This window comes from Bos javanicus, chromosome 23, assembly GCF_032452875.1.
Source record: "Bos javanicus breed banteng chromosome 23, ARS-OSU_banteng_1.0, whole genome shotgun sequence".
NCBI classification, from domain to species: Eukaryota; Metazoa; Chordata; class Mammalia; order Artiodactyla; family Bovidae; genus Bos; species Bos javanicus.
The window spans coordinates 41182032-41204684 of NC_083890.1; the positions used below are offsets into that span (position 1 = coordinate 41182032).

A 22653-nucleotide genomic window follows, 5' to 3' on the forward strand; every position below is an offset into this window, starting at 1 on the left:
GTAATGTTGCCTCCGCATCACGCAGGTAGGGGGGACACCGCGCCATGCCGCTTCCCTTACCTCCTGGCCACCGTGACTTTCTTCCAAGCAGCAGACCTGTCTGCCTTTCTGCGGCTGTGGGGGTGATTGAGGGTTTTCTTTCACTTTCACTTTGTACCTAAAGGTTAGACTTCTCACGTTCCCCCAACCACCGTTCTCTAAGAGAATTAAGCCCTAATGCACCCCGAAGCATCCAATATTTGTTATGAATTAATTTCTCTGCTTCTCCAATGGGGGCTGGTCAGGTACCATGCTTGGGACAGTTAAGAAAATCACCACTCGGGTTATTTTGCTGATGATGTTCTTTGGTTTACATGAGTAACCCTGATTCAGTTCAGTTCAGTTCAGTCGCTCAGTCATGTCCGACTCTTTGCGACCCCATGAATTGCAGCACGCCAGGCCTCCCTGTTGATTACCAACTCCTGGAGTTCACTCAGACTCACGTCCATCGAGTCAGTGATGCCATCCAGCCGTCTCATCCTCTGTCGTCCCCTTCTCCTCCTGCCCCCAATCCCTCCCAGCATCAGAGTCTTTTCCAATGAGTCAACTCTTCGCATGAGGTGGCCAAAGTACTGGAGTTTCAGCTTTAGCATCATTCCTTCCAAAGAAATCCCAGGGCTGATCTCCTTCAGAATGGACTGGTTGGATCTCCTTGCAGTCCAAGGGACTCTCAAGAGTCTTCTCCAACACCACAGTTCAAAAGCATCAATTCTTCGGCCCTCAGCCTTCTTCACAGTCCAACTCTCACATCCACATGTGACCACAGGAAAAACCATAGCCTTGACTAGACGAACCTTTGTTGGCAAAGTAATGTCTCTGCTTTTGAATATGCTATCTAGGTTGGTCATAACTTTCCTTCCAAGGAGTAAGCGTCTTTTAATTTCATGGCTGCAGTCACCATCTGCAGTGATTTTGGAGCCCAAAAAAATAAAGTCTGCCACTGTTTCCACTGTTTCCCCATCTATTTCCCATGAAGTGATGGGACCGGATGCCATGATCTTAGTTTTCTGAATGTTGAGCTTTAAGCCAACTTTTTCACTCTCCACTTTCACTTTCATCAAGAGGCTTTTGAGTTCCTCTTCACTTTCTGCCATAAGGGTGGTGTCATCTGCATATCTGAGGTTATTGATATTTCTCCCAGCAATCTTGATTCCAGCTTGTGTTTCTTCCAGTCCAGCATTTCTCATGATGTACTCTGCATAGAAGTTAAATAAGCAGGGTGACAATATACAGCCTTTACGTACTCCTTTTCCTATTTGGAACCAGTCTGTTGTTCCATGTCCAGTTCTAACTGTTGCTTCCTGACCTGCATATAGATTTCTCAAAAGGCAGATCAGGTGGTCTGGTATTCCCATCTCTTTTAGAATTTTCCACAGTTTATTGTGATCCACACAGTCAAAGGCTTTGGCATAGTCAATAAAGAAGAGATAGATGTTTTTCTGGAACTCTCTTGCTTTTTCCATGATCCAGCGGATGTTGGCAATTTGATCTCTGGTTCCTCTGCCTTTTTTAAAACCAGCTTGAACATCAGGAAGTTCACGGTTCACTTATTGCTGAAGCCTGGCTTGGAGAATTTTGAGCATTACTTTACTAGCGTGTGAGATGAGTGCAATTGTGTGGTAGTTTGAGCATTCTTTGGCATTGCCTTTCTTTGGGATTGGAATGAAAACGGACCTTTTCCAGTCCTGTGGTCACTGCTGAGTTTTCCAAATTTGCTGGCATATTGAGTGCAGCATATTTCACAGCATCATCTTTCAGGATTTGAAAGAGCTCAAGTGGACTTCCATCACCTCCACTAGCTCTGTTCGTAGTGATGCCTTCAAAGGCCCACTTGACTTCACATTCCAGGGTGTCTGGCTCTAGGTCAGTGGTTACAGCATCGTGATTATCTTGGTTGTGAAGATCTTTTTTGTACAGTTCTTCTGTGTATTCTTGCCACCTCTTCTTAATATCTTCTGCTTATGTTAGGTCCATACCATTTCTGTCCTTTATCAAGCCCATCTTTGCATGAAATGTTCCTTTGGTATCTCTCATTTTCTTGAAGAGATCTCTAGTCTTTCCCATTCTGTTGGTTTCCTCTATTTCTTTTCATTGATTGCTGAGGAAGGCTTTCTTATCTCTTCTTGCTATTCTTTGGAACTCTGCATTCAGAGGCTTATATCTTTCCTTTTCTCCTTTGCTTTTCACTTCTCTTCTTTTCACAGCTATTTGTAAGGCCTCCCCAGACAGCCATTTTGCTTTTTTGCATTTCTTTTCCATGGGGATGGTCTTTATCCCTGTCTCCTGTACAATTTCACGAACCTCATTCCGTAGTTCATCAGGCACTCTATCTATCAGATTTAGTTCCTTAAATCTATTTCTCACTTCCACTGTATAATCATAAGGGATTTGATTTAGGTCATACCTGTATGGTCTAGTGATTTCCCCTACTTTCTTCAATTTAACCCTGATTAAGAAAAGCCATTTTCCACCCCCACCCCCCTTTTTTTTTTCTGGTCAGGGAAAGACAATGCTGCTTCAGGGGAGGGTGTTAGGTGCCCAGAGTTGCCATATCCCATTACAACATCAGTGTTTTGTTGTTGTTGTTATTTATTCATTTTTTTAATTTGGCTGTGCCAGGTCTTGGTTGCAGCGCTTGGAATCTGATCTTTAGTTGTGGTGTGTGAACTCGTAGTTGCAGTGTGTGGGATCTAGCTCCCTGACCTCGGGGTCGACCCGAGGCCCCCTGTATCAGGAGCTTGGAGTCTTAGGCGCTGGACCACCAGGGAAGTCCCAACATCCATGTTTTAACATGTAGGTTTTGTTATCATTTAGGTATGGTGAGGCCAACAGAGGAGAATACATCTGCCATTGAAAAGGTGGTGTGTTATACTCAGATCCCAAGAAGAGGGGATATGCCCGGCCATATGGGCTGACATGCAGAAGAAGCCCAGGGTCTGTTACAAGGCACTGGGACCCAGGAGAAAACATGGACAAGAGCCTTTGTTGTTGTTTCAGTGGGAAGGAGTGGGTGAGGCAGGGTAGCAAGCGTAGGTAGGCTGCTGCTGCTGCTGCTGCTGCTGCTAAGTCGCTTCAGTCGTGTCCGACTCAGTGCGACCCCATAGGTGGCAGCCCACCAGGCTCTGCCGTCCCTGGGATTCTCCAGGCAAGAACACTGGAGTGGGTTTCCATTGTGTGAAAGTGAAAAGTGAAAGTGAAGTCGTTCAGTCCTGTCCGATTCGTAGCGACCCCATGGACTGCAGCCTACCAGGCTCCTCCATCCATGGGATTTTCCAGGCAAGAGTACTGGAGTGGCTTGCCATTGCCTTCTCTGGTAGGTAGGCTAGTTGGAATCATTTCAGCAGGCTCTGGGTACAGGAGCTGTCCCTAGGTGTCTGATAGTGGCCCAGAGAGTGCAAGTCCCATTCACTGAGGAGGAAGCTGGGGTGTGGGTGTTTTCTTTACACGTGAAGAACATTATCCCCGGTAGGGGAGCTGTTAGCTGTGTCTAGGAATTACCTAACGGAGGGAGGAACAGTCCCTCCAGTGTCAGCAAGACCCCAAGATGTCAAAGCATCAGATAAAATAAAAAGCATGGTTCATATAATCTGGAAGGTGGAAGGTCAAGGTTGTCCCAGGTGATCTCCTGGACTCCTGATAAATAGGAACCCCAAGGGCCAGATGCAGCCAAGCTGAGTCATGTTAAAACTAGAACCGAGATCAGCTCTTAATTTCCATGAGTTCCTTCAGTCCACTCTTTTCCAGCTTCTTAAATCACTTGAATGCATTTATTCCGCCCATGTGTATGGAAACAACCATACAACAACTGACCAGCTTGCTTGAAGTCAGGTTTGGCCCCAAGGCGGGGAACTTCCCAGGCTATAGAGCCTCAGTGCCTCTGGGAATGGGATATGACAGCACCTCCTTCAGTTTGAAATGAGTTGAAAAATGGTCATGGCGTAGCTGGTATTTGGGACAGTCAAAGATAAACTAGTTAATGGTTTGAATTGTTTTTAGAATATTTTTAAAAAGATCAAGTGAGGTGGGGGAGTCTGATTTTCCAAAGCGTTTTCCAGGACTGCTTGTGAATGTCCGGATGTGGGATCTTGCTCAATATCAGAGGGCCTGCGTTGCCAGGGGCTTTTAGCCCTGAAGACTTTTCTTTTTAATGGTGAGATGTCGCTGTAAACTTTGGTGAGGCCCAAGAAAATTTCTCAGGGTTCTGATGCAAAAAAAAAAACTGCAAAAATCAGGATATTTGGAAAAGGGCAACATTATGTAGAACTCCCTACCCATGTCTAAGTTTCTGCTCCCTCTCCGCATCCTACGTGGATTAGGAGTGGGTGGATCCTCACTGAAAAAAGAATGAGCTGATTTACTAGCAAAGTTGTCTTTTAACAGAACCCAAGTGAAGCCTGGGAAATAAACAAGAAGGAAAAGTAAATGTGTTTTTTTTTTTTTTTAATGATCCCTTTAATCCTTAAAGCACTACTGTGAACAGAGGTAAGGAGAGGAAGAGGGGTTATTTTGAAATGCAACTATCTCCCGCCCAGCACCTCTTTTCAGCTTTCAGTAAAGAAGCGCTCTGAGCTGCAGGCTCATCTCCAAGGCCGTAGGAGCCCCCATAGACCAGAGCCTCACAGACCTCTAAGTTCCAGATTGACCGGCAGTGCTGAGAGGTAGCATCTCTGCATGCACCTCCCGCCCGATCCTCCGCAGAGCGAATGCTTAAATGATCGAGAAATTGGCTTCCGAGTGTGAAGTCTCATTTCCTTCCCGTCGCCAGGCCACCGGTCTCTTTGCTGACGGCCAAGGTGCAAATTAGAAGGTAGAGGGTTTGTCGGGGCCTGTTTGCAGGCCTGTGAGGCCGCCCCTGTGTGGCCCGGCCGCCTGCTGGGAAGGACTCAAAAGGGTGCCTGGGGTTCCAAGCTGCAGAAACACAAGTGCAGGGCCCGGCACGCCAGTGATGTGTCTCTTTACCCAGAAGCCTATCAGAAACAGGCTGACATCATCCCAGCTAAAATACTCCACCAGCTGTGTTTGCCACAAGTGACGGGGGCAGAGTCAGCCGAGAATCAGAGAAAGCGAGAGGGGGAGAGGGGCGGCAAGGGAGAAGGAAGGTCCGGATTTAATTTATACTCTAAGGGCTGAGGGCTTCCCTTCCTCCTCAGGGGGCTCTCTGAGGGGTTTTCTCCCCAGGCTTGGAGATCCAGTCTCGGTCTTTTCAACTGATTAGAAATCTCTTAACACTTGCACCCATTAGGAAGGTTGAGAGATGTGCAGAGCGTTTTCACTTAATTAGCCAAATCACAGATTTGATTGGGGAAGTTGTGGGAGGAAGGGGGTGGTTTTCTAAAGGACGGATGGCTTTGTGACCCCAGGCGTAAATCCTGCATGGAGGCAGGACCACAGGGACACTTGACTTCATGACCTACCACGTCCCCAGTGGATGCGGTGTGGCTGGTGGGAGAAGCCCCGAGCTTGGGGTCTGGACAATAGCAGAACAAAAATGGTCTCACTTCTCTCTGAGCTAGGGTTTTTCTCATCACTAAAATGGGCAAATGATTCCTTATACAAGATCATATCTTCAGCATCCTCTTTGTTTTTGTATTCCTTTGCTTTCCTGCCGTGCAGAACAGCCCTTGTAAAATTTACTAGCATCCACTAAACAAAAAAAAGGAGTGGGGGGAGGGATATATACAGGGAAAGTTACCTGACTTTATGCTAATAATCAGCATGTAGATCCAGGGAGAAGGAAAGCCACCCTCTATAGAAACAAGGGAATTTTCACTGAGGGATTATTTTCAGGAGCCGAATTCCTAATTATTATTGTGAAAAGAGACCTCCAGGGTGGTGGATCTGAAGCTCCCTGTGAGGCAGTGTAGCAGAAGAATGCTTTCGCATATCCATCCCCATCTCTGTGGTTTTGTCCTTCCCAGAGCAGTATTTCTTGGCCCAGGCAAAGTATCCTTGCATCCCAGTTACCCCAGGCTGGTTCTCCTCCAGGAGAATTGAAGGATCTCAGGCACCGTCTGTCAGCCCGTGTGCACCACATGAAGCCTCTCGGTAGCCACCCATGGTCTCCAGAGTCTATGGTGAGCCCAGAAGGGATCCTGAGATGATAATAACATCCACATGGGAGCCCGTGTGATTCAACTGGAGGGCAGAGCATCGTCTGCTTGGGTGGGAAGCAGATTAAGAGGTCAGAAAATGCAAGACCTGGAGCCGAAAAGACCCGAGGCTGAATCTGTCCTCCACCCCCGGAGCTTTGGGACTTGGTGCAAATCACAAACAGACTAGTGCACACATGCTTGATGGTGCAAATGACACATGTGCCTTCCATCCGGCTCGTGTTGTAGTGTGAAGAATGAAAGTGATGTAAGAATGAAAGTGAAGTGAAGCCAGAGTGTTAGCCACTCAGTGGTGTTACTCTTTGCAATAGCCCGCCAGGCTCCTCTGTCCATGGAATTCTCCAGGCAAGCATACTGGAGTGGGTTGCCATTTCCTTCTCCAGGGGATCTTCTCAACCCAGGGATTGAACCTGGGTCTCCTGCATTGCAGGCGGATTCTTTACCAGCTGAGCCACCAGGGAAGAAAGGAAATTCGCTCAAAAGAACCAGTTCAGTCAGTAGTGGATAGGAGGTCCTCAGCAGTGTTAGTTTCCCTTCCTTGCTTCTGCTTGGGTGGGACTTTGACCCTAAGAAGAGAAAGGTTAGGTCCTGAAAAGTGAATGAGTAAAAGGCTTCATGCTCTTACAAGAGCTTTTGGAAGGAGGGACAGTTTAGAAAAGTCTGGAAGGAAGGCTGAACTTTTCTGGTGAGTCTCTGCCATTTCACTCTGCCTGTGTTCTTGCGGCATATTCCCAGGAGAGGTCCAGGAGCATCCCTCGCCATCGTGTTTCTGTGAAGAAGTACCATGACCTCACAACGGCCTGTGTGCACACAACACTGTCTGGTTTTCCTGAGTGTGAGCTGGACTGGAGGGGTCATCTAATGGTTGAGCCCTGCACATCAGTGACCAATGCAGAAACGGGCTCACACACCTCTCCTTCGCAGAAAGGATCTGGGCACCATGCCCACTGAGGAACCCCCGGCCTGGGACAGCCCCACTGGGGGAGCCCTGGATTCCATCTTTGAGCAGCCTCTGCAGCCCTCCGTCTCATGTTCCCCAGGCTTGACTTTTCTGAAGAGTACACAACATTTTGTCAGTACAATTTATCTGTGATGAGGCTGCCTTTTTTCCGTTAGTGCTGGGCTCTGTCTCTCATTAGGGCTGTCTGTCGCTCCCCCAGAGTCAGGAGCTGCCTGCTTCCTTTTACCTTCTTGGTGGCTGCTTAATATTCCATGTCATTCTCTTCTCCCAACTCGTGTGTGTGTGTGCGTGCGTGTGCATGCACACACACGCCCATACAGCATGTTACAATGACATGCTTACTGTACATCTACTGTTGGCTTTTCTTCCATTTCACTATTTTTTCATTTGACCGCTGTGTTCTGTGAGCCACCAGTGTCTGCATTATGCATTTAATGGGTTAGCTGGTGCCTAAAAATAGCCAGAGCCCTCCTGCAGGCAGCACAGACGCCTGTATAGTCCCTAAGCAGCCAAGGCAGACCGACTTGCCAAACATTTTACACATGGGGCTTGGTGGATGTGAACCCTGATGAATCAGAAAATGGGTAGTGGCTGCCCTCGATGCAAAGCTCATTACGGCCCTGGGTCCAGTGATTGGTGATAAACCTCCTAGCTCTAATGCCAGAAAGGCTCTAGCAGAGAAGCAATATCAAACACATTTTTGTTTGTCTGTGTTCCCTCCCACTCCCCCCAAAAGAAGAAAAATGCTCTGCTTTAGCATGTGTGTGATATAAGTGCCCCCAGCTTGGGGATCTTACATGTGTTATTGAAGCAGATTATCTGGGACCATTGTAGCTTATATCTTTTTTTTTTTTTTTTTAAGTAGACTTTATTGTTGAAAGTAGTTTTAGCGGAAAGTACAAAGTTCCCAGACACCTCGAGTTTCCCGTTATTAAAATCTTGCATTTTAATGGAACATGTGTGACTTGTAATTGATGAGCTAATGTTGATGCATTATTATTAACTAAAGTCCATACTTTATATTAGGGTTTACTCTGTGCTGTACATGCTGTAGGTTTTGAGAAATGTGTAATATCACATATCCAGCCTTCCAAGCGTCTTAGAAGATAGCTTCCCCACCCTAAAAAGATCCTTCATGCTTTACCTATGAGTACTCCCCACCCCACCCCCAACCCTGGCAATCACTGATCTGTTTCCATCTCTGTAATTCTCCCTTTTCTAGAACGGCATGCAGTTGGACTCCTACAGTGTGTCGCCTTTCAGACTTCTATCACTCGGGAACATAAATTTACAGTGCCTTCATGTTGTTCTGTGGTTTTGAAAGCTCGTTTCCTTATAGCACTGAATAGTGCACGTTTGTTCTTTAAGGCACGCATTTTCAGACCCTGGTAGGGAGGGAAGGCAAGTGGGACAGACCCGTGTGCCCCAGAGCTGCCCTGGCACCTGCCAACTGGGTCTCTGGGAGCCAAGCGACATTGCGAGAAGAACTCAGCTCATCCATCATGTGGGGCTTGTGTTTGGAGGCGTCTCTGTGCTGGGATGTGGGTTTAATGAAACAGCTTCCACCAAAGACTGAGTCAGGCTTAGCGTGAACGTGATGAAGTGTTTTAAATAGAACACTCACAGACGCTCTTACACTCGACTGAAGAGGTGTGACTGTTTTTATTAATGATTTTTCAACATTGAAGTAAATTGGGCCTCCGTCAGCCCCTCCGTCTTTGCTCCAGTGTTTTCAATTTTTTTTTTTTTTTTGACATGGAGAATGTGGTCATGCAAACTAGCCTTCGAGGAGAGCAGACAGACTTTTGTCTATGGGTGAAACAGGACCCAGAACTTCACTTGCAGACAAAGTTAGGGATTCCCAGTGTAAGCATGTCACCGAAAGTGAGAGGTCCTCACCGACACCCACTTCTGAGTCATGTCCTCACTCCTGGATGCAGGCAAAATGTGTATATTTGCCATAGGCTCGAGAAAAAAATGCTTCGTAAAACAGAAGCCCTTCACATTTGTGAAAACAGGGATTCTCATGAAGGAAAAGGGAGACAAATTTAAACAACAGGCATTTTGTTTTCTTTATATCCTGCTCTCGGTGATACGTACATATGTGTGTGTCTAGACAGAGCACCAATCTACTGTTGAAAAATACAGCCAAACAGCATAGATGTGCGTATATGCATGCACAGTTTAGATATGGCGGTCTTTGAGTAGCTAGAGGTATTTTACTGAACTTAAACAAGAGCTAAGAATGATCATAAAAGGTGGTCAGTCGCCAGATCAGGAGGCGACACTAAATAATTATCAGCCCAAAGTGAGGATGGCATCTCCCTGTCTTGGTTTCTTCATCTTGAATAGAAGTTGGAGGCGATCGTTTTAGAGGAGCTGGTTTAGCGGGGCTGGAGAGGTGGGGGCAGGTTCCTCTTTGGAGCCGTGGGGAGCAGTGGGTGTGTCTGGAGCCACGGGAGGAGGGCGGGAAAGGGCACAGGAGGCTGGAAGGTGACCACCCCTGAAAAAGAGAGGTGCTGGATGCAAGGCATCCAGGGATGAAAGGCAGAGGGGGCCTCAAGCTGACACCAGAACAAAGGCTATTCATGCTCCCATTTCATCCTCCAGTTTGCTTCAAGTGTTTGGAAAAGGATGTATTTATGTGATGAAAAAAGAGAAACTGGCTGTGTCGAGCTGCCAGGAGTTATATAACAGGTTTTGGTCTTGTATGGTCCTGCCCTCATGAATATATTTTCGTTGGGGTTTAATCGGAGCCCATTTGAACCTCGACAAGGTCATAAAACGAAATCGTGGTTATTAGCGCAGCTGAAAGCACAGAAAGGAACCTCACGCTTGGGGAGAAAGTAACTGAAGTATGACTCAGTGAGCTCAGGGTGAGCACTGCGTCTGACAGGGGACCGTGGGGTGAGGCAGCTGTGGCTCGGCCTGGAACGGCGCCTGTGAAGAGCTGAGCGAGACCCAGGGAAGGTGCAGCTCCTCTCTGGGCCAGGAGCATGTGTCCCGCGGAGTCCCGGCTGGCAGTCGCAGGCCCAGGCAGTCTCTCTGTAGCATCTAAACACTGGCCGCTATTGGCCAGTGGTACGTTGCGGTGTTTTCACTCATGGAGGGCAAACACAGAACCAGTCTTTCAGATTTGTCCTGAGCACCCATTACAAGCCAGGAGGTGTCCTGCACCCTGGGGATAAATCAGTGAGCAAACCAGGTGGGACCTCAGCACAGCACCCCCCACCCAGAACATACCGTCTCTTGGGAGTTCATGGGCCGAGGTGAAATGGAGAAATATGGAAGTAAAGAAAATGACACATCAAAAGATAACATGTGCTGTGGGAAAAAATAAAGCAGACTAAAGAGGATGGGGAAAAGAAGGATGCAGAATAGTTCAACAGAGTGTTTGGTGACACTCTGAGAAGGGGAACAAGAGGCGACAGGACACAGAGCAAAAAGGCTTTCAAGTGGAGGGAATAGCGGATGCACAGACCCAGAGGCACAAGCATCTTTTGAAGTGAAAGACCAACGAGAAGACCAGCATTACTGCGGTGCAGGATTGAAGGGGTGGGATGCAGACCATGCCAGGCTTGTTCACAGGGCTTTTTCTCCCAGTGAGAAGCTGGCTTGGCCAGGACTGTGACCGAGGAGGCAGTGAGAAATAGGCTCATCCTAGCTGTATTTGGAAGAGAGAACCCCTTGGACTTGCTTGTGATTTGGATGCGTGCGGTCTGGGAGGAGGAGCCCAGGAACGTACGATGCCCAGGCTGTTGACCTGAACACTGGAAGTGTGAGGACGCGGCTCTTGGAGGTGCCAGGAGGAACCCAGGAGGGGCGTATCAGGGGTCTGTTTGGGACATGTTCAGTTAGAGTTGCCAGTATATAGCCAAGTGGACATCGCCAGGTAACATGGTTGCCAGTATCCAAACAGGCCTTGGTGAAATTACTGGTTTTGTATGCGTGTTCTGGCTCCTCACTGAAGGCAGGAACTAGGTCTTAAACAGTAAGTCTCACACTCTCAGTGTTACGTTTTGAACTTGATTCAAACTGCAAAACCTGGAATGTGAAGCACTTAATAATATTTCTCAGCACCAGAGGGAGCCCCACACGGGCCTCAAGTTCAAGGAATTCAGACTCATTTCTGGTTTAAAGCGACATCATGTCCCAGAATCCCACCATGTCTGTTTCATATCCACAGTCGTACCTGTTGGCCTTGACAGCATGTTTTGAGGCAGATAATGCTCCTCTGTAAGGGAATTTCAAGCAGCAGACCCAGCCATATACATTCTCACTGGAAAATCTGTCAGTATGATTTCTTCATTAATTGTTAATAATTAGTTAACCTTTGAGAATGTTTATGACCTTCTGAGAAACCTAGTTGCAAAATGAAAATACTTTTGTTATGACTACTTCAGTGTGCTTATTTGAGATATGTGTAAATGAGAGTTTAACCTTCACCTGAGGAAGGGCAAAACCTTACTTTAGTTCACATATATCCAGCCCCCCCCAAAAAAAGTGCATTACCTAGATAATTCAGGCTACAGCATTAGGAAGGGAAGAATATTCATGAGGATAAATATTAGCGAGGATAAATAACTAGGAGAAAGATAACATGGGGCCTGAGCCATGCAGGTAAGCCATGCTTACCACAATCAGATGACCTGAATCTTTTGCTCCTAATTTGTATGGACCCAGCTGAAGGGGTGGCATCTTTTCCTGGGATGGCAGAGCTCTCTGGGGAGAAGACAAAGCAAGCTTTTAGGAGGAAGGGACCAAAGGCAAGCTTTTGAAATGACAGAGATTTCCCCAAAGCTCTCTAGGTTAAAATAACCCATTATCATTGCCCTTTTCAGCATACCTCTCAAATATTCTCCTCTCTCCTCATCACTTTTCTTTCATGCATTATTAGGTAGGCTGTTCAAGCTATCAGGCACATCACAGAATTTCATTCTAAGACCTGCTTTTGGAGTTTTGAGATGATAGAACAATGAAGGGCTTTTAAAATGCCCCCAAATATGGTGTATGTAACGGGGGAGCAGGTACATCTGTATCATTCCTTATGGAGTCATCAGTAACATTACTTGTCACAAAGGCTTTGAAGCCATCTTCTTAATGAGTCTGTCGCACTTGGCAACATGTAAAAGTCTTCAGGTAGATTTGTACACAGAAGTTATTTTCAGAATGTGAACACCGGCTGCTCCGAGGGATGTGTGTAATATGGCTGACACAGCAAGAACCCCTTGGTTGGTAGTTGTTGGGCTGACTGTCAGCACAGCTCTACCCAGGAGCAGGGCTCACCTAGGAAATGCAGCCAACAGTCCCCACTTGAAGTAGGATTTGTTCCTCTGCTCTGTGTATGATGATAATGGCTTTAAGCGGTTTGGGACAGGATTCATGGAGCTAGCTCCAGGTTGGTCCTCCCAATTGGAACTCAGTGGGTATCCCCATCTGATACTGTAACGCGTAGGTATGTTTGTATACGTCTGCATGATGTGAACATAGCTCTGTAATTGAATATCAGCCTCGTATATAGGGAGATACTTGATTCACATAGCAGATGTAAGGCTGATGCTATTTCACAATTTTTTGTCTCATGGAACAAATCCATAACCTCGGGTCATTGGATTCTATTTATTCCAAGTAACATTCACCACTTTGGGGGTAGTGTAAATGTTAAGTTCATCTCTTCTGGTGATACTATAATATCTTTGTTCACAGGGGCAGAGATCATAACATAAGAAAAAAGAAAACGGGTTTGGGGGCTACAGAGACTGGGATTAAATCCCAACTCCATCAGGGTATAGTCATGACATTAGGTCACTGATTCAATCTCTTTGACACTTAGAGATCCTTAGTTGTAAAATCGGAACAACAGCATTTTTCTCACTAGTTTATGTGAGTGTCAAACGAAATACTTTTTGTGAAGTGTGTACCTAAATGTTTAACAGATAGTAGGAACTCAAAAATTTTTTTAATTCTCTTTTCGTTATTCAGATAGTCCATAACAATGAAATTTTCCCCAGATAATATGAACATTTATATGGGCTCATGCCCACACACTGGAGAAGGAAATGGCATCCCACTCCAGTATTCTTGCCTGGAGAATCCCATGGACAGAGGAGCCGGGCAGGCTACAGTCCATGGGGTCGCAAGAGTCGGTCACAACTTAGCGATTAAACCACCACCATGCCCACACACATACTGTAGTCATAGGCTTTCATATAAATTCATTCTAGTTGTTTTTTCTAAAAACACTTAGGTCTTCTATGGAGCAAATAAAATATATCATTCAAGAAGTGCATCTAAAACAGGATTAATCACAGTTATCAAAAAAAATAGGTTAAGTAGCAAAGCCACAATCCATGTAAATTACATGAAATTATACTACTTTTAAAGTGAGATATCTTAATTATTTATGTGTTTCTGGATGTGTGCCTGTGCATGAAATTCAACAACATTTTCAATATTATTGTATTTAGTCAATACAGCCATCTTTCTATATCTGTGGGTTCCACACCTGTGGAGTCAACCAATCACAGATGGAAAATATTTATGGAGAAAAAAAATTCTAGAAAGTTCCAAACAGCAAAACTTGAGTAGTTCCTAGGCAACAACTTACATAGCATTTACATTATGAGTAATGTAGATGAGTTAATGTATGCAGACAATGTGTGTAGGTTATATGCAAATACCGTGCCCTTTTATATGGACTTGAGTATCCTTTCAGTCATTTCAATGTATCGAAATTTATGGTAATACATGGCACACGTGTGCGTGCTCCAGTCGTGTCTGACTCTTTGAGATGCTATGGACTGTAGACCGCTAGGCTCCTCTGTCCATGGGATTTTCCAGGCAAGAATACTGGAGTGGGTTGCGATGCCCTCCTCCAGGGGATCTTCCTGACCCAGGGATTGAACCTGCGTCTCCTGCAGTTCCTGCATTGGCAGGCAGTTTCTCTATCACTAGCGCCACCTGGGAAGCCTGCAGCCTAGAGAAAACAACAGCTACTGAAAGCATGCTGGGCTTCCCCTGCTTTCAGTATTTGTCTTTCAGACAAAAGAGAGACTGACTGGAGTGCCTGGGCCTGACCGTGTGGCTGGGCCAAGCCCGTGAACTGTTTTGTATTCACTGCACCCTCAAACCCCTGCAGTGTTGCCCGGTTTCAGGTCCTGGGGAAGCCCTCCCTGTTTTCTCCAGCTCTCTTTGGTTCTCCTTCTCCTAAATTCCTAGAATATGCATTCATTTGTCCAACAAATACTTATTTTCAACTACGTGCCAGGTACTCTTTTCGGGGCCAGGGACACAGTGATGAACACGTAAGTGCCTGCCTCATGAAGCTAAAATACAGTCTTAACTCTGATGCCTGTTCAGCGCTGCCATCGGTGAGGATAGCATCTGTCCAGTGATTAATAAAGCACAGGAACATACTTTGGGCTTGAGTCACATGCAGTGCTCAGCGCCTGAACACTAAGTATGTGTTCCATCATCCTTAGAGGGGGTCCATTGACTTGTTTTAACAGAGACCAGCTACAGAGCAGATACACAGTAAAACTATATTTTGAATACTGAATTTAACTTTGACTGGCTTCGCTATACGGTAAACACAGGTACAGCAGAAAATTAAGAGGCTTATTTACATGTGTTGGTAGAGGCAGATTGGGGAACTGAGTCTGTCTTTTCTTCCCATCAGCTTATGTGCAAATGTATGTTTGTGTACACGTGTATATGCAATAAAACAAGGATGAAACATCTTCATCTTTTCCTTCTTTCTCTTCTCCCTCTCTCTCCCTGTTCCCACAGGTCAGCGTGGAAGTTTTGGTAGAGTATCCTTTTTTTGTGTTTGGACAGGGCTGGTCATCCTGTTGCCCGGAGAGGACCAGCCAGCTCTTTGATTTGCCGTGTTCCAAACTCTCCGTCGGGGACGTCTGTATCTCGCTCACCCTCAAGAACCTGAAGAACGGCTCTGTTAAAAAGGGCCAGCCCGTGGATCCGGCCAGCGTCCTGCTGAAGCACTCAAAGGCCGACGGCCTCGCGGGCAGTAGACACAGGTATGCCGAGCAGGAAAACGGGATCAGTCAGGGAAGCGCCCAGATGCTCTCTGAGAATGGCGAACTGAAGTTTCCCGAAAAAATAGGATTGCCGGCCACGCCCTTGCTCACCAAAATAGAACCCAGCAAGCCCGCGGCCACGAGGAAGAGGAGGTGGTCAGCGCCCGAGACCCGCAAACTGGAGAAGTCGGAAGACGAGCCACCTTTGACTCTTCCCAAGCCTTCTCTCATTTCTCAGGAGGTTAAGATTTGCATCGAAGGCCGCTCTAACGTAGGCAAGTAGAAGCCGCGTGGGGAAGGGAAAGCTGGCCCTCCTTTATCATTTGTATCCAGATTACAGATGTACTGTAGGTTAAATAACTCAGTATTTACATGTTATCCTCTTACTTTAGGGTTCTGTTATAACCTTGTCATTAGAGTTACAGCGGGCGTTGGGCAGGCGATCGGTGCATATGCTTTTTCCAGGCGTGTCTCTCGGCAGGTGGGGTGCCAGGGTAGGTCCAGCCCAGACTCCAGGCAGGTGGTGGGCATCCTGGTTGAGATGAAGGTGGCCCCATGGCACCCGCCTTTTCTGGCATCGTGGATGCACCCACGGGGGCACCGACTTCCACCGGCTTCAGAGGGATGGTCTACGGGAAGGGAGCTGCGTCAGGGGGGTGTGCGTGTGCCTGGGTGACACTTCTGTGAGGGTGTCTTTCTCTCTGCCTCCCTCTCTCTTGCTCTCAGCACCAGATTGGAGGTCTGGGGGAATGTCCTCAGGAGGTTCTCCCGTGCAGAGTCAGCATCGGGGCCTCCGAGAGAGGTACCAGACAGCAGATGGAAAGCTAACCGTGTAAAGGAACATTCCCCGCCCCCCCCCCCAACTTATTTTACAATAAAAGCAACTTTTAATCATAGAGATAAATATATATATATATATACTTCCCCCTATGGGGCCTGACTGCACTGATATTTTTTTAAAGAGCAACTGCCACCCATGGGATTTCGTTTCTGCTTTACTAGTGCAGTAGTGATGTCTCCAGGGCATCGTGGTGGGCAGGCGGCCCTTGCTGGCATCGCTCCGCACTGGTTGGGGGGGGGCGCTGGGCAGCAGGGGTGGGGGAAAGTGAACACCCCCTCCAGTCTCTGTGCAGTGTTAGGAAAACCAATCAGGTTAATTGCATTGACTTCGCTCCCAAGAGACAGACAAACTGCCCTTCAAAAGAGCTGCAGAAGCTCTTTGCTTTGGGTTTGCAAATCTTTTGTCTTTTAACTCTAGTACTGTTTATAGTTCATGACAATGGACAACTCGGGTGCCACTTTTTTCAGATTCCAGTGTGACGTGAGGAAATAAGATTTTGAAGATAAGCATATATATTACTATCTCTAAGTACTTAAAATGCCGTTCACACTTTATTACCAAGCATCTTGGTCTCTCATTCAACAAGTACTGTATCTCACTTTAAACTCTTTGGGAAGAAAAACAGAAAAGAAAAAAAAAAAAACTAAGTTGCTTTCTTTTTTTTTTTTTTTAACACTGTAACTACATTTCAGCTCTGCAGAGTTTCTCACGGAGCAAGATGCTGAAAGTTTCAAAGTGGTTTCAAGGGATGAATGTGAATTATGAACTTGTATGTGACAATGAATGACCACCAAGTACAGCCTGACAGGAGGCACTCTTCACTTTGATGTCTCTGAAAGGATTTAAAAAGCATATGCAGAGCTGGCAGAGGAACTGAGAGGGAAGGGATGGGGAAAAAAAAAAAAAGAATACTCACTTTTGTCCAGTGTTTTTCTTTTTAAGATGAACTTTTAAAGAACCTTGCGATTTGCACATCTTGAGTTTATAAATTTGTGTGATATTCCTGCAGTTTTTATCAAATAACATTGTGGGAAAGGCTTGGGGGACTGAACGAGCATAAATAAATGTAGCAAAATTACTTTCTAACCTGCCTAAACTCTAGGCCTTTTATAAGGTTATGTTCCTTTCAAGATTCATTTTTGGTCTTCTTACCGTATCTGTCACATAAAACCAGGTCTTAGCAGGACAACTCTGAGAATTTTCTTCAGATTCATTGAGAGAGTTTTCCATGAAGACATTTATATATGTGAGCAAGTTTGTTTTTTTTTTTTTTAAGAAAACAATTATTGTTGTTATTAATGTTATTTTCAAAATGACTTTCTTTTTCCATCTGAAATCAAGATTTAATGTTTGGTACAAACCCAGATAGGGTCTTTCACAGTTGAGACCTTTTATCCCCAGAGATCTGAAAAATTGTTTGTGGGTTTTGAGTGTGCGTTTTAAGTGCTTAAAAGTTTTATAAGGAGAGAGAAATTTTTAAATATTCTTACTTGGAATGGCTGCAAAGAATCTGAACAAATACCTGATTTTTCTTTTACCATTGAAAATAGTACTTTTTCCATTTCACAGATTAAAAAAAAATTCTCGTCAGCCCACATTCTGGCTTTCCAGTATTCCTTCACATTTAGCTCTCAGCAGAACTGATGATTTTTAGAAACCATTTCTGGGGTGTACCAAAAACATTGGAGTAGGTTTTGAACTGCTAGATCAGTCCTTGACTTTCTTCGGTGTTCATTACCCTCTCAGCATGCTAGCAGAGAGCTGGGTGAGTCCGTTCTTGCAGTCATATTGCTTATTTAGTGCTGTATTTTTTTAAACGTCTCTGTTCAGAGAACTTGCTTAATCTTCCATATATTCTGCTCAGGGCACTTGCAATTACTAGGTTTTGTTTTTCTTTTTTTGTTTTGACGGTAAGAGGAATAAGGGGCTGCCATACAGACTTTGTCCTCCTCAGTCCCATTCACGTGGACTCAGAGAAACACCCACCACCTTTTGGCTTCTTTTGAGTATTGAACTAACCGGATCCACACCTCCAACACTAAAACGGGAAAACATGCGTGGTTTGGAGCAATAGGAACATCATCATTGTTTTCGTGCTTTTGTTTCAGGTATAGGAATTATCAAAGAGCCGGTTCTTTCTAAACATTGTCCCGTTTCACCTTCCTGCTTCTTTAGTGTGGGCAATACTTTCCGTGCCAATAGAGTCTGATCAGTGTGCTCTAGAGAAAGTGTAGGTAGGCCCCTCTTGGCTTTTTCCTTATTCTCTCCATCCTTTTCCTGTGCCGGCCGGAGAAGGGCTGGAAGGAAGGAGCCAGGAAGGGGAGAGCCTCCTGCTGGGCGATTGCCCTGCTCGGGGAAGCCGAGGCCCCGGGGCAGGGAACTTTCGGAGGAGCCCCGCGTTTCCCTTGCCCTGGTGCAGAAAAGAGCAAACAAAGGAGATCGTCCCCTCCTCTCCGCGAGGAATAGTGGCGCGCAGACAGGAAGCAGGCAGACTCATTTCTAAGGCGCACTCTGGGGCAATCGAGCCAGGATCAGCCCCTGTTCCACCGTCCTTTCCTCAAGTAGGTGGGCCCCCACCCGCTCAGGTCTGTATCCTGGAGACTTGGAGCCCTGCCTCCTCCGAGCGTGGGCAGGAAGCGTGGTCCACCGCGTGCGCGCCTTCCGAGCCTCGGGCGCAGGCGGCTGCGGAGGGGCCGGGCCTCCTGCGGACAATGGCCACCGCTCCTCTGTGGCAGCTCTCGCCTCCAAATAGGAAGGCCATCCGGAGGACAGGGGCCCTCCTCTCGTTGGCACACGTGGGCGAGTGCCGAGGCCCCCAGAGCAGCCCGGTCACTGCACCCGCGTAGCCCACCTAACAGTGCCGGGCGTAGAAACTCTCCGGCGCCGCGCAGCTTGCGAGGAGCAGCCATGTGCCTCTGTGCCATGCCCACTTTGCAATATTTACCTAACCCATCTTTTGTTCTTCTTACCCGTTTTCCATTTTTAAAGTAGTAACAGCAAGCCTTTTGCGTTTACAGTGGAACACAATCACAAAGAAATTAGTCAGGGAGAAAAGAAAAAAAAATTCACCAACAAACAAGGACCTCTCTTTCTAGGGATTTCTAAATCTATAAAACGACTGTTCCTTAGGATGTTTCAACTTCAGAATTATTTCAGTTCGGGCCACATTGGGGGCGGGGCGGGACGGCTAGAGAGATGGATACCACTTACCTCAAATCTTTTCAAGTGGAAATCCAAAATTGCTTTTTCATTTGGACGTTCAGGATGATTTTCTATGTCGGTCAATTTTGTGTCTTTTCCAACTCACCCCCATTTGTTTTGGGAGGATTTTCTTCTTTTTTTTCCCATTGCTGTCCTCAATCCCATCTCACCCTGAATCATGACCCTCTGTGTGTTCGGTTAGGTGAGCGCTTCGGGTTTTCTCGCCCACCGGGAAATGGCAGCACCCCCTCCTCCTTCCCCCCAAGGAACTCTGCAGAACCTTTCACACCTCTAACTCAGGGACGGGGCTGGCGTGTGTGTGGTACACTGACGTGTCCAGAAGCAGCACTTTGACTGTTCTGGGAGTAGGGTTGTACAACTTCAAGGAATGTTTGGATTTCCTGCATCTTGTGGATTTCTCCTTAGATACCGCATAGATTGCAATATAATGCTGCATGTTCAAGACGAACAGTAGCTCCTAGAAATCATAAAATCCACTCTTTGCACATAGTTCGATCTTTACTGAAATACATTGCCAAAATTTACTTTTGTTGTATAGCTTTGGAATTTTTTTTTTTTAAGGAAACAATTGACAATACCGTTTAACATCTGTGACTACTAAGGAAGCCTGTTTGTTTCATAGAGGAAAAAAAAAGTCTCAAATGCTTTTGAAGACACTAAATGCCATGCTATTTCAGATCTGGGTGAAGAAGCAGAGCTCTGGGGATGGAAGGCCGGGCTTTTTGAGCTGTGTTGGTTGTCATGGCTACTGTTTGATGAACTGTAAGCAGCTCGACAAACCGTGGTCCGTTTCCTCCTAAAACCCTTTGCACATCCTATCTCCTAGTCACCCATGATAATCCCAGGTGAAAAAAGGGCCAGCAGTCTCCGTGGTCCAATCCCGCTTCTTCAGGGTGATGTGAAAGCAAAGGAAATGACGCTGTGTGGGCTTTTCAAGCGAAGCGGAAGTCTCTGCTTCCACCTTTGTTTTCAACCCAGAATTTCTGAAATAGAAAATTTAAGAACACATCTAGTAATAACTATACAGAGAACATACTTGGCTATAAAGCACATGCCTATCTATGCCATTGTGTTAGGTTGGTTTCCTCTTTTTTTCCTCCACGGACAGTGTTGTGTTTCTGTTGATAGGGAAACTCCAAACTGTTTGCACACCTCTACTCCGGAGCTAAGATTTCTTTTACATAGATGACCTCGCTTCAAATAAGTTACCTTACTGATAGATCTTTTCTTGTAGCACTATACCTTGTGGGAAATTTTTTTTTTTAATGTACACCTAATTTGAGAAGCTGAAGAAAAAAAAAACTTTGAAGCACTCACTTTGAGGAGTACAGGTAATGTTTTACAAAATTGCACAAAAGAAAAATGAATGTCAAAATGATTCATTCAGTGTTTGAAAGATATGGATCTGTTGAAACAATGAGTTTCATACCTTGTTTGTAAAAAAAAAAAAAAAAGCATAAAGGTTGAAAGTTACATGTTTTTTTGTATATAGAAATATGTCATGTCTAAATGATCAGATTTGTATGGTTATGGCCTGAAAGAATTACTACTTAAAAGGCTCTTCAACTATACCTATGCTTCCTCTAGGTTTTTGTTACATAGAACCCTCTTTTGAGGGAGACTAATTCTGTATTTTGCAATTAGAGAATACTGTTCATTCCTATGCCGAAAGTACTTCTCCGAGCTCCCTTCTTAGTTTAAACTCTTAAGCCATTGCAACTCCTTTTTCTCCAGAGATGATGTTTGACATTTTCAGCACTTCCTGTTCCAGTAAACCCAAAGAATATAATTCTGAACAAGAAGTGTTTGTAACAAGGGATCCTGGCTACCAAGAAAACGGGGCTCATCACGAGGACACACACACACACAAATGTTCAGCCTTCTCTGCCCCCCGACACCTCATTTCAATGGCGGGGGGTGGGGGGTTAAACAAGAATTTTAGTTGAGATGCCTCATTTCACTTTGGTTTGTTTTTTTTTCTTTCTTTACCATTAAGAGGCCAAAATTAACGTGGAGCAACTTCTCAGAAGTCATATTCTGTCCAGAAATCAAGCCAGCAGAAACTGGACAGCTGGCAGGGGAGGGGCAGGATGTTGGGCAGATCCCCCCTCCAGTTCTTAAAATTCAGAATCTGAGCCCCTCCCTACATTACACGCAATGTTTCCGGTAGCTGACATTCACCTGTACGAAGGCGGGAGGGAACAGCGGCTTCAGTTCTCGCGTCCTCACGACTTGCATACAAATGGTTCAGCTGTATTAAAATTAAGTGCTTTTGGCCAATAGGTGGTAGCTCTCCAGTAACCGTCTCTTAAGAATTTCCGTCACTTTTCTCAGCTGAAAGGACTCCAGTCTTCCACTGCAGATAATTGGAGACTTCACCCAAGTTTTCTTTCCCTTTAGTTTGTTCGTTTGCTGTCTGGGACGGCCGATGAGCCAGTCTCCTTTTCCATGGCCAGTCTGAAGGCCCCCTTTGGAAGTGCTGTTTGCAGTCATCCTTGCCGAGGTAACAGGAACTGTCCTCTGGAATAAATGGCAAGTCTGAACAGTTACCAAGCTGGGTGTGTAGGTTTCCTCTGGTTCCTAACACGAACCGCCTACTCTTCAATTAATCCAGTTCAGGAGTGGGGTGAATTTCTTTATTGTCAGTGAACATTAAACTTGATACCTGTGTACATCAGTTCTGTGAATTTGGCCTTTTAGGGGAGGTTTTTTTTTTTCCTCCTCAGCCTTCACTGCTCCCTGTACACCCAAATTAGTGTCAGCTGAAAGGCTCCAGCAGAGCCCTGCCAGCATTTTCTGGTGGCCTTTGGTTAAGACAAGAGTCCTAATTTCTAGCCAGTGGGGTCCTGGCCCCAGGGCCATCTCTGAGAATCACACCGAATGTGTTTTTCTAATATCAGCTCACGACCTACCAACCTTCCAATCGTACGCCTCCCACCGGCCAAGGAAAAAGAGACACCAGAACTTTGAGGGCACTATCAGACTGACATGGCCAGTACAGAGGAGAACTAGGGAAGGGATGATGATTTGCACCTTATTGAAAAGAAAAACTTAAGTGCATACATAGTTAAGAGCTTTTATTGTGACAGGAGAACTTTTTTCCATATGCGTGCATACTCTCTGTAATTCCAGTGTAAAATATTGTACTTGCACTAGCTTTTTTAAAACAAATATTAAAAAAAAAAATGGAAGAATTCCTATTCTATTTTCTAATCGTGGTGTGTCTATTTGTAGGATACACTCGAGTCTGTTTATTGAATTTTATGGTCCCTTTCTTTGATGGTGCTTGCAGGTTTTCTAGGTAGAAATTATTTCATTATTATAATAAAACAATGTTTGATTCAAAATTTGAACAAAATTGTTTTAAATAAATTGTCTGTAAACCAGTACAAGTTTATTGTTTCAGTATACTCGTACTAATAAAATAACCGTGCCAATTGCAAA

The 22653-nt window shown here is 45.6% G+C and overlaps 1 protein-coding gene across 23 annotated transcripts in view; it reads left to right on the top strand.

The window, feature by feature from the left end:
- Window positions 1–22653, top strand: part of ATXN1 (ataxin 1) — a 421040-nt gene extending 398387 nt beyond the window's left edge. For 22 of the 23 annotated variants that reach the window (XM_061398786.1, XM_061398793.1, XM_061398792.1 and 19 more), the window contains 2 exons: window positions 14899–15421; window positions 16680–22653. In XM_061398786.1, the coding sequence (XP_061254770.1) occupies window positions 14899–15421; window positions 16680–16774 (618 nt within the window). In that variant the 3' untranslated portion in view covers window positions 16775–22653. Of the gene's footprint in view, window positions 1–14898 lie in introns of all 23 variants that reach the window. The other variant, XM_061398808.1, reaches the window with a different exon arrangement.